General features: G+C 38.7%; 1 protein-coding gene across 2 annotated transcripts in view; it reads right to left on the minus strand.

The window, feature by feature from the left end:
- Positions 1-570: 570 nt before the first annotated feature.
- Positions 571-12,882, minus strand: part of LMO1 (LIM domain only 1) — a 132,035-nt gene continuing 119,723 nt past the window's right edge. Inside the window, exon 4 of one of the 2 annotated variants that reach the window (XM_042480507.1) lies at positions 571-984. In XM_042480507.1, the coding sequence (XP_042336441.1) occupies positions 879-984 (106 nt within the window). In that variant the 3' untranslated portion in view covers positions 571-878. The remainder of the gene's footprint in view (positions 985-12,882) is intronic. The other variant, XM_042479664.1, reaches the window with a different exon arrangement.

Here is a 12,882-nt window from a genome sequence, read left to right on the forward strand (position 1 = left end):
CACTATAAGAGTGTAGTGCGGTAATCTAGTAGAACAAGAACCAATGGATTCAAATCAGAAGAAATTCTAAGTATTAGAGAGAAGAGCCAGTGTGGTATAGTGGTCTGAGCACTCAACTACAACTCTGGAAACCAGGGTTTGATTCCCTGCTGGGTGACCTTGCCTGAGGGCTGTCATAAGTTGGAAATGATTTGAAGGCACACAACAATAACAGTTACGGAGAACTTGAGAGTAAGGCCTATCTGACGGTGGAGCAGACCTTTTTTGGACCATCCTTCTTTGCAGGTCTTTAAAAAAAAGGTTGAATGGGTATCTTTCATAAATGCTTTAGTTGTCTATCATTGTATGGAAACAGGCTGGAAGAGATGGCCGCTGTGGACCCTTCCAACTCTAAGATTCTATGATTCTTCATCCTTTGTTTATTTCTGATTCACAGGCTACTATGGAGACACAAGATGCCTGCATAGTCCCCTATCATAATTTATTTTTATATGAGCATCACTTGAATAAACAACAGCTTAAGATGACCAGGAAACATTCATAATTTTTAATTCACACCTGTAATAAAATTGCATTACATTTTTCATAAAATAAATGTTCCAGTTTATATACAGAAAAAACAAACTGTACAGAGCCCTCCCCCAAAACCCCCCCAAAACCTCACAAACATACAGGCAATGCAGTGCTCAGCTAAGCAGGCACGACTGTACATCTAAAATTGTAACTGCTTTGTGTTTTGTGTGTGTGGGAAATACTACAATGTATTCAGTCCTTTTGGACCAAGAATTAAAAAAATATTGCAGGCAAGCTGACAGACGCCCGTCACTATTAGTGCAGGTGAACGTCCATCCCACAGTGTTTCAGCAAAGCAGGGTGTGTTATTGAACTTGGGGTTCAAAGCTTCCATTCAGTTGCCCCTCCTCATAGTCCATCTGACACAAGATCATGTTGTTCTTCAGGAAAAACTTGTCCCCCACGCAAAATCTACAAAACAATCAAACAAACAAAAAATCATTTATGCAGGAGACTTATAATGCACATCTGAAAAGAACAAAAACCTCAAGAAACTGATTTTTACTCATTCTTGAGTGGGTATTACATCATTTTCATGTTTCTCTATAAAATGTATTTATCTTCCATTAATATTTAAGAATATAGACATTAGTTACTCTTTCCCCACCCCAGAACAGATTCCAATTGCTTTCTTTTAGATGAAATAAGCTAATTATTTGTCATAGTTATGAGGAAATCAATGTAGTACAAAAATCAGGACTGTCCCTCTCATTAGGCTGATCCAGCTGACTTGGTCAAAATAGTATATTTTAAATGGGCAGAAAGTTATTTCATTTATGTTCACAAATATTTCATAGAAAAATAGAAAGGTTTTTTATAGAAATATATTCCACATACATAAAATGTATTTATTTTAAGAAAACATTTCATATAAAATATATATCATATATCACACAAATAATTTATGAATTTAAATATATATTGTCTATGCATGTATTTTTATGTTTTATGTAAAAAAATTTTTTTTGTATAAACCCTTTTAAAATTGAGTAAGTAAACAACTGGTCCTCATCATTTTGGTTTGAGCTCCTGAATGTATATGCATCACCAATGTGTAGTTTGAAATGAGTAAAAGAAAAGCATTCCAAAAGATCTGTGGTCTAACCTTTTCCTAGTTAACAAAAGAAATTTTAAACAAATGTCTTCTCTCTTGGCCTTTTCTCTTCCAAACTTTAATTTAGTTTATGTAAATTATTATGAGTATTTATTTATTTATTTATTTCCAAAAATATTTACATCCTGCCCTATATCCAAGGATCTCAGGCTGAATTACAACCAAATCAATTAAAATGATACATAATAATAATTTTAATATATTAAAAACATTTAAAAATATTTTTAGTTAAAGGCCAGACAATTAAAAACCTGTTAAAACAATTTTAAATAACAGCCATAGCATATGCACATCCCGGATAAAATCAGTTATGCCCAAAGTAAAAAGCCAGATTCAGAGCTCCCAAGTCATTTACGATTTTAAACGTTATCACCAGCATCTTGAATTTAGGCAAGAAGCATATGTGACCACCCCCTCTTTTGACCATTACACATCATTTATAACTTCCTTTAGGTTGAAATGGAGTATCTTGACTTTGGTCATAACATAGACTGTCTTGGGCCCAAAACAAATGAGCAAAATAAAGTGCCTTCTGGGTGCTTTTGGGGGCATGACGTTCAACTGATGCACAGCCCCAAACCACCCCGAAGCCTCACTGAGGTTACCTAAGGTGGCCCAAATCTGGCCACAAAAGGAATGACAAAAAGCCACTTCTGCTGGCAGTCTGTTTGGGAACAGGACAGCAGTTGGCCTTGAGACCACACTGTTCGGTTGCAGCGATCAGAGTGGGAGCAGCTTTTGGTTGCTCCTTTAAAATAATAAATAATAAATAAAACTTTTATTTATATCCCGCTTTTCTGTTACAAGACAATCAAAGTGGCTCACAACATATTAAAATCCACATTTACAAAATTATGTCCCAAATTCCCCTCCTTAAAACAGGATTAAACATGTACAATTAAAATATCTTTTAAAAACACAATTAAAAAACACAATAAAAATATAACAAGGACAGAGCGGTGGGCTAATCCATGATGTGGGGGGCAGTCATTCTGTGGCTGGGCATTTTATTCAGGAAAGGCCTGCTGGAAGAGATCCGTCTTGACAGCTTTTTTAAAGCTGTCTAAGCTGGCAATTTGATGGATCTCGTCTGGTAGACCGTTCCATAGTTTGGGAGCAATTGCAGAGAAGGCCCTCTGGGAGGTAGCAGCTAGTCTGGTTTTTAAAGGCTGCAATAGATTCCTCCCAGAGGACCTGAGGGTGTGGGGTGGATTTTATAGAAGGAGGCGATCCCTCAAATAGGTTGGACCCAAGCCATGTAGGGCTTTAAAGGTTATAACCAACACCTTGTACTGTGCCCGGAAAGTAATAGGCAGCCAGTGAAGAGATTTTAAGATGCATGTAATTCGGTCATTCCTAGTTTTTCCGGCGACCAGCCTGGCTGCCATATTTTGCACTAGTTGAAGTTTCCGGACTAGGCACAAGGGTAGCCCCATGTAGAGCGCGTTACAGAAATCAAGTCGTGAGGTTACCAGTGAATGTACAACAGTTTCTAGGTCCCTTACTTCCAGGAAAGGGCGCAGCTGGCGTATCAGCCGAAGCTGATAGCAGGCACTCCTGATTGTCACATTCACCTGATTTCTCATGTGAAGTGACAGGTCTAGGAGTACCCCCAGATTGTGAACACAGTCCTTTGTGGAGAGCGTGACCCCATCTAGGACTGGAGGTTGCAACCCTATACCTGGTTTGGGGGCCCCTACTGTAAGTACCTCCATTTTGTCTAGATTCAGCTTGAGTTTGTTTTTCTTCATCCAGCCCATTACCGCTTTTGCCCCATCTGCATGACCCCATAGTCAGTTAAACAAAAGATTGCTTCCTACCTCTGTGGGCTCGTTCCCACTATGATTTAAAGCAAATTGCTGATCAGTTTATATGCGTTTTTATTTTTTTAAAAAAACTTGACAGAAGATGCAATTCACTGGTTTTGCAGCTGTGAGGCACGTAGTTGCAAAACCATCGAACCACATAATCAATCATATATATATATATATTTCCCAAGCTGGGCTGCCCAGGCTGCCGCTTACATCACTGATGATTGACATGCATTTTGAAGCGGGGCAAAGTAGTGGAGATGGCAATTGTTCCAAAAAAGAAGTAATTACAAGGGGATAATGAAAAGATCCACCTTCATAGTGGGAACGATGGACCTTTTGGAATCAATTTACCAACACGGAGCGAAGACGAAACGGATACTGGTTTACATGTAAGTGGGAATGAGCCTTGTAGATGCTACCCAAATACATAGGCCAATTGAAAAAACAAAAAAACTAAAAAGCCCCAGCAATATATTATTTTCTTCTTCTACCTAGACATGTATTTTTAATTCAAATTAAATAATTCAAATTATGCTGCCACAGATAAAATTCCACAGATTATTGCCCACTTCACAGTGTCTATATGTCCATAGCCCTGAGGTGACTCACTATTTATTTAATTTTAAAGGCTATGAAGCCCATTCTTTGCTACCTTATGTGCAGGACAGAAGAATACATAGAAATTTCCTCGGAACTCTGTTAGCCTTTGATGAAAGCACAAGGTTTTCAATATACAATGTAAATTGTTCTGTTTGAATGGAGTCCTGTGCTATTTAACTAATTTTATCAGAAGATCATTTAGTGGTGTTTTTCTTCTTCGTTTTCTTTTTTTATAAATCCCAAATATCATTATTTAAAGGGCAAGGCCAAAGCAGTCATTAGATATTTCACACTCCCTGCTCAGTAGCTGAATTAAACCTTGCTTAGCTACCAAGTTCTCCCAGAGTATTTATACATGGAAAGAGGGACTATACTTTTCTGACAAAATATCTTAAATTCTATAAGAAGTGTACTCCATGAATGTTGGATGATTGAATGGAGTTGAGATGTTGTCAGTCTTTGCACTTTGGAAGATAGGTAATGTGTTTCCTCTCAGCCAAGCACATAGAACCAGCTACAGACATTGCAAGGCAATTTCTTCCCTTCGTGTCAAGCACCTTATTTATGTCCCAGAGTGTCTTTTTTTTAAAAATTTAATAAAATGCATTTCATTACCACCTGAAATTTTCAGACTTAAGGAAGATGCTCAGATACTCTGGCCTAAATCCAATTGCTATTCCCAGCTAAAGTAGACACAATCACTCAATCAAAGGAAAAGAGATTCCACCTGAACATTAGGAAGAGCTTCTTGATGGTAAGAGCTGTTTGACAGTGGAATAAACTGCCTTGGAGAGTGATGGAATCTCTTTCTTTGGAGATTTTTAAAGACTGGATGGCCACCTGTTAGGAGTGTTTTCCTGCATGACAGTGGATTGGACCAGATAGCCCTTATGGTGTCTTCCAACTCTGTAATTCTAGGAATCTATTGGATTTACATAAATAATGATTTACCAAGATCTCACAGATTCAGTGAATTTACTCTAGGTGGGAATAAAAATTGGATTTGGACCCTCTGTTAAGGGTTGGACTTTTATTAAGCAAACTCAATGGTCGCAAAATACTGTGACTTTTGCGTTGGCCTAGTGAAAGTTATACCATAATTTTATTTGTCAGTGTGTTTATGGATCTTTTTTAAAGAAAATTTGAAAAAAAATGTGACCTTTGAGATGGGTTAACTAAAAACAGTACCATAATATAAATTCACCTTCTTCTGACCAATACTTTTTTTTTTTTTTTTTTTTGCTGTTAAATTGCTACACTTTATTACCAGCTTAACAAGGTTGGTGAACGCTAAAAGACTCTTGCATGACAAACAAGCAAGTTTCATCATATAACTTCAAGGATGAGGTGCTTGTTTCTCCCTTACTCCAACTGTGTATATGACTACAGTGTTTTGTTTTTTGGAGCTGCTTCTCACTGATCCAGTTCCACTGCACCACACTAAAGAGAAACATCACAGAAGCAGGAGATATGTCTGCTGACTCTTCTTAGGTTCCAAGAGCAGATGACATCTGGTGCCTTTAGGGTATTGATGGAACCAGTCAATTCTCATGATGCTTCTCTAGTGCATGTAGTGATCTCTGTACATGTGCCTCAGTAAGTATCTATCACAAATCTCTAAAGAGTGAACAATGTTAGCCAATCCTATGCAAAAAACAACAAACACAAAAACACAAAAATCATGCACATAATAGGAAATGAAGCCTTTCCTCAACTAGGTTAAAAACTGCGGAAGCATTCATTTCATTTAAAGTGAGTCCATGTCTTTGGTGACTTAACATTTTTCTAATACTCAGGTTTATGATAACTAAATTTGCTGATGTCTGTGAAATGTATGGTTTCAATAGTAAATTCAATTAACTGGTGAAATTCAGCATGGTACCCTCTATCTACTTTCTTGGTGAGCATTGTGGAACACTTTTCAAAGTGATTTGGGTTTACAGTTTTGAATTTACACTAGTAATATCTCCACAATGTTTCTAGTTGAAACCTATGCTTAGAAATTTGTTCTAAAAATCAAGTGTTTTGCTGAACTGGAAAGGTTTCTGTTACTGATGGAAAAAACAGAGTGCTGCTGACTTGCAACTTATTTTTGCTTCAAACTGAAAAAGCAAAAACTGAATGAGTAGTAATGCAAAATGAAGATTAAAGTCTTGCCAACGGCACAAATGCAGACTGCTTGACAGCCGCCTGTTGCCAAATCAGCTGAGGTTTAGAGTAGCAGGCTTGGAAGACCTTGCAAAGCATTAAAAAGAAATATTTTATATTTCAGAATGACATTTTGGAAGCTTGCAGGCTAGAGTTTCAAAATGGGATCAAAATAGGCACCTCAGGGCTGTTTCACACATTACAAACAGCAAACCTGTGTTAGCCACCAAATCTACTCTCCACCCCCCCCCCCCTTACACACACATACCATGATAGGAAAGTACAACCAATATAGCTTCCTGGTGAAATTACCTGTATGATACAAAGATTTACAAATATGTTTACAACACTCATTTACAGTTTAGATTTTCAGGCACAAACACATAACACCTGCACTATTGTAAGAGGAACTCAGTAGTTAGGCATACGTAACAAAAGTAGATTAGGCTTGCTTTCCTTGCTTGGTATGTCTATACTATGCAAATTACTAATGCTTCTTTATGCAGAGTCTACACAATGGAAGGTACTCATGCTTTGAATTTATTATAATTTTACATACCACCTTTATCCCAGAGTCCCTTCACACTACACAGTTATAGTGCTATGATTCCACTTTAAGTGCCATGATAACATTCTATGAAATCCTGGGATTTCCAGGTGCATTTAGAATTCCCAGACATAGAACTCATATAATACCATGTGAAACTGTAAATCCCAGAATTCCATAGTATGTTGCCAAGGGAATTTAAGTGAAATTATAGTGCTATAATTGTACAGTGTGAAAGAGCGCCCAACACGGAATCTAAGATATGTTACTGTTGTTGTTGGTGGTGGTTGTTGACTTCAAGTAGTTTCTGACTTATGGTGACCCTAAGACAAACCTATCATTGTTTTATTTTGGCAAGATTTCTTACCATCCCCTGAAGCCAACAGCATGTGACTTCCCAAGATTTCATGGCTAACCTGAGAATCAAACCCTGGTTTCCAGAGTTGTAGGCCAACACTCAAACCACTACACCACATTGGCTCTTAGTGTGGTACAAGTTATAGCACAAGTTAAAATTGAACACATAAAGGCCAGCAAATAAAATGAAAATCTGTTAAGCAATATTGGTATCTGCACACACAGTATTTCTTATACATTTAAGCAAAGGCAGATTCTTGGTCCTTGTTGCTGCTATTGTTTCATTAAAAATGTAATGCCTTGGGGGAACATTGTACAGAAACCTGGATCCAGCAAACTGGCTTTCTCTAATTGTACAAGAATACCCCCTCCCAAATGATGACATTCCACTTCTGAAGTTTAGCCCCAGAAAGTTTAAGGAAAAACTTGGGGAGCTACTTTTAAAAAGGTAATTTGTTCCCCTTTACCAATTATATTGACTGAAAATTAACCTGTTGCTGTTACCAGAATGTTAAAAAGTACTTTGCTGCATTACTAGTTGAAGCGTGTGTTGCTTTTCCATTACTTTTTTTAAGAGGGGACAAAAAGACCTGGGATTGAATAAGACATTGATATCAAACTTGATAAAAATTCTTTTAAAATGTAAGGTAAGTTTGGTCTCTAAAAAGTAGCATTTGAGAATAATTAAAATTACTACCTGTTACAATAGTGTGATGATGTTATTTTTATTCACTATATTACTACTGAAATTTAACATCATAACATCCTTGTCACCTTTCAAAAGTAACTAGTTAAAGGTCAATGAATATATTACTTATGGCTCATTACTTAAAGGCTCTGCTTTAGCGAAAAAAACACAGGTAAGAGCACCTGTGCTGCTCCTCAGCCCAATCCTGACACTTCCAGTTAAATGTTTGAGTAGCAAGTGAAAATATCTTACTTGAGTCCCTGAAGATCTACTGCTTTGGTTAGATGAACCAAGACTCTGACTTAGAGCCCTTTCACACTGCACCATTACAGCACTTAATGATTCTTCGTGGACTGCCATGACTGCATCCTATGGAATCCTGGTGTTTGTAGTTTGGTCTGAGGCCTCTGGCTGAGACTCTGTGGTGTAGTGGTTTGAATGTTGGTCTACAACTCTGGGGACCAGAGTTTGATTCCCAGCTTGGCCATGAAACCCGCTGAGTGACCTTGGGCAAGCCAAATACTCGCAACTTCAGAGAAAGGCAATGGTAAACATCCTCCTAACAAATCTTACCAATAAAATCCCATGATAGCCCCATGACCTTAAGGTCATCATAAGTCAGAAATTACTTGAGGAAACACAACAACAAAATTACAAACCCCATAAATGTCTAGCGTGAAAGTGACCTTGATATAGGGCAGCTTCCTATGCATGGATGTAAAGCTGTCTTCCAATTATCAGAAAGCCATTCTAAAAATAATTGTGTATAAAAAATAATCAGCACTAGAGAGGCAATGTACATGACACATAAATAAAGTTCCTTCAGTATTGTGTGAGACATTTTATAATGTAATTTACCCAGACAATGGTCAGAGAACTTTTAAAAAGTAACAGGCACAAACTAGAATTAAACTATCGAATCACAGATGCTGTAATTTAACCTAGATTTCAATTTCAATGCAGGGCCTTGTAATCTAAGGGGCTGTAGAGATGGAAGAGGCGGTGAGATGCCGCTCCTTTCTGCCCCGGATTGGTGTCATGGCAAAAGCATGCCACTGCACCAATCTGGCCTCTGCAGAGCACAAAAAGGAACCAGTTTTTATGGCTCCTTTTTGTACCCATGTAGGGGTGCTATAGCCACTGCTGTGCGGCTTGATCTCACCGCTTTGGCACAGTGCCATTTGGCGCCTGGGCAGTGCGGTGAGGGCTTTGAGCACAGGGACGCTCACCCCATCCACAGGATGCCACTTTTTGCCCATCTGTACTGGGCCTAAGTCCCTCTTCTGTATGTGGAAGGTATCTTTTTCATTTGCAAGCGGGGTTTTGATTGTGTAGACTGCTGATAGTGCAAAGCAGGGAGATAGTTTCCATTAATTCTCATTCTTCTTCTAGCACCTTGTTCCCCATTCTTCATTATAGAGGGCTCCTTAACCTGTGAAACACATTTCTGAGAGACAATGGAAGGGAGTGGGCTAAAAGGGGAACAACTTTCCCCCCACCTCTTCTCCCCATCCAAACCATAGGAATATCTCATGAGTGGAGCTCCACTCACCAACACTTGAGATATAAGAAACCACCTTAAAAAAAAAAAAAAAAGCAGCAGGTAAATTGCTTTCAAGATTCTTTCATGTACTTTCTACAATTCTTGCGATTAGCTTCAGCATTTATAAGAAAAAAGAGAATAAGGAAACAACAACAAAAAAGAAACTAGGCTCTTTGCTAACAAATTGCAACAGAGTTATTGCCAGGAAATATTTTAGAAGTAACAGTTAACTCTGACAGTAACACTAACAGTGCACTGCAGAAGATAATTAATGGAAATAGAGTGCTGAAGTAGTTTTGAGTTTGTGGTGGCTTCTTTTTCTTTTAACAGCATGTTAACAGAATACACAAGTATAAAAATGAGTTTAACTTTTCATCACATATCTATGTGGCACATTTTGGGAAACAAGCAAGGAATCAATTCCATAACACACTTTATGATATTTTAAGAAGAAGGAGGGAAAGGAAGGGGAAAAAAGATATTTCAAAGCCATGATTAACACTTTAAATAGGGCAGTAACTGATTTTATATTAGATATTTTATAAATGTTAAATATTACAAAAAGCCTATCTATCTATCTATCTATCTATCTATCTATCTATCTATCTATCTATCTATCCACTGTGTTTCTCACTGTATCATCTGTATCAGGAGTAGGTCACTATATGGTGGGGTCATTTCCCCCCAGTACCTCTCACCACAACAGAATTGTCACTCTTGGCATGTGTGATAGCATACCCTTTCTGGTTTCAGTTTTCAGTTGAAAACCAGTCATTTCTTCCCTTCCCTAGTCCCATATGGGATAGTTTGAGCTTGTCTTGGGAAGAGACCAAAACTGCCACATATTTGTGGCAGTTTGGGTATTTGAGGCTGAAAAATTACAGTTAAAAAAATAGAGGGGCAGCATCTTTGGAGTCTATAAATAAGTCATAGAAGCCACATGAAGTCTGTGGACCACTCTATCCCCATCCCTGACCTATATGTGTTTGTCTATATTTATCTATTTATGTTCTTCCCAGCTTCTGGAAACATGTTCAGCATGTAGATCTGACCTTTGTCTGTCCAGACATTAGAGATATTGAAAAACTAAGAGGAATAGTGGCCAGTATGTTATATTTGTACATCAGAAAGAGGTGTTCAAACATGTGCTAAACCTGTGCAAAGACTGAGAAAATAATTCTTAAGCCTCAATGACATCGTAAGATTGCCGTGACAATAAAACTGAAGAAGTCCATGTATGTTGTCTTTAGATGATGGGAAGACTGCAAAATTTTAAAATAAACACAAGAATGTAAGCCTCTGTCTAAAATTATAGAAGTGGGGTTAGGCCCATTTCATAGAGTCTCTTTGTGTCCCAGCTCAGTCTTTATTTTTAGTTAGACATTTTGTGGCCACCTTTGAAATGCCAGCATGGACCAAAAAAAAAGTCTCACAGGACCCAATGGCAGGAGGATAGAGGAGACTCCATTCCTCTTTACCATTATAACACCTCCAAACACTGCATCTATATTTGGAAAAGACATCATTAACCCTTTTGAAGTAAGGGCAACTTGTAATGCTCTACTGAATTTTTACAACAAAGGTAGTCACAATTATGAGGATAATCTGTCAGAACCCACTAGATGTCACTATAACCTCAGCGGAATAGCTGATCAAACTGGACAGCTTGATTTATTGTGCCTGCTTCTTTTAAACAGAAAGTCAGTCTACTCTAAACAAATAATGCCAGTTTTGTGTTTAATACAGTAGCTTCAATAAAAGCCACCCAAAATGACAGCTTGTTCTTTACCATACTATTACTTCTGATCTATTTTCAGCCAAGGGGAAATGACCATGATTTCACTAAACAGCTAAATTATTCGCCAGGAATGAGTGAGTAGGGGAAACCCCCCACCAATACATACTAGGATTGCATATAACGGAGACTGTATGGCCACTGTAAGCAAATATGGCCACCCTTGTTGGATATTTATAGAGGGTGTGAACAAACTGAACAGAATATTTATCATCACAATGCTCTTTGTAGTTAATGCACTTGGCTGTAATCACTCCTTTAACTGCACTTTGCCCATCAGGTTGACAGTTCAGGCACTCATATGAATGGAAATCAGTTGTGCTGGTCAATGGCAGTTGGTAATGTCCATGTTTGTGGGGTGGTGAATCGGCTGTGGGTTTTAGTCCCCACTGAAGGAGCTATCCAAGGTGCTTATGTCTATCTCCCAAATGGATAACTCCTTTAAACTTTGAACTAAAACCTGGATTATCTCACCTACTGACATGGAGCATCAAGTGCCACTACCTTGGTTACTGACATATTGTTACCCAGGTATCTGTATGGTCAAAGGCTAGGTTGGCCAACAATAAGGAATTCTGGAAACTGAAATCTAAAACATCTGAAGGACCACAAGAAAGAAACCACTGGCAGATGTATACAGCAGCATAGGCTTACATGTGGTGTGGAAGCCTAAGAGCAAGCATTTATTGGACAATACAGTCTTCTATACTAACATGTGGCCTTCCAGAGAGTGGGGCTAACAGTACACCATTTCAAACTGGCTTCAGGACAGGATATCGGGTGGAGACTGCCATGGTCGCCTTAACTGATGACCTTCGTCTAGGCATTGACAGAGGGAGCGTGATGCTGTTGGTGCTTCTAGACCTCTCAGCAGCATTTGACACAATAGATCATGACATGCCCTTGGAATGCTTGAGATACTTAGGAACTGGAGGCACTGAGTTGCAGTGGTTCCATTCCTTCATCTCAGGCAGGTTCCAGAGGGTGATGCTTGGGGACAGTTGCTCCTCCAAAATAGAGCTTAATTGTGGCGTCCCTCAAGGTGCCATCCTGTACCCGATGCTATTCAACATTTATATGAAGCCGCTGAGAGAAATCATTTGCAGACATGGAGCGGGTTGTTATCAGTATGCTGATGTCACCCAAATATATTTCTCCATGTCTTGGTCATCAGTGACAACAACAGATGGCATTTCTCCCCTCAATCAGTGTCTTGAGGCAGTAATGGACTGGATGAGGGAAAACAAGCTGAAACTGAATCCGGACAAAACGGAGGTACTTACAGTAGGGTCCCCTACAGGTATTGGGTTGCAATCTCCTGTCCTAGAGGGGTTCTCACTCTTCTCAAAGGACTGTGTTCACAGTCTGGGGATACTTCTTGATCCATCGCTTCACATGAGAAATCAGGTGAATGCGCCGATCAAGAATGTCTGTTATCAGCTTCAGCTGATACTCCAGCTGCACCCTTTCCTGGAAATGGGGGACCTTGAAACTGTAGTACATGCACTGGTAACCTCAAGACATGCTTTTTGTAATGCCCTTTACAGGGGACAACCCTTGTGCCTAGTTCAGAAACTGCAACTGGTACAGAATATGGTGGCCAGGTTGATCACTGGATCATCTAGGAGTGATCATATAACACCAATATTAAAGTCACACCACTGGCTACCTATTAGTTTTCGGGCACAGTACAAAGTGTTGGT

This window comes from Sceloporus undulatus, chromosome 1 (assembly GCF_019175285.1).
Source record: "Sceloporus undulatus isolate JIND9_A2432 ecotype Alabama chromosome 1, SceUnd_v1.1, whole genome shotgun sequence".
Lineage (NCBI taxonomy): Eukaryota > Metazoa > Chordata > Lepidosauria > Squamata > Phrynosomatidae > Sceloporus > Sceloporus undulatus.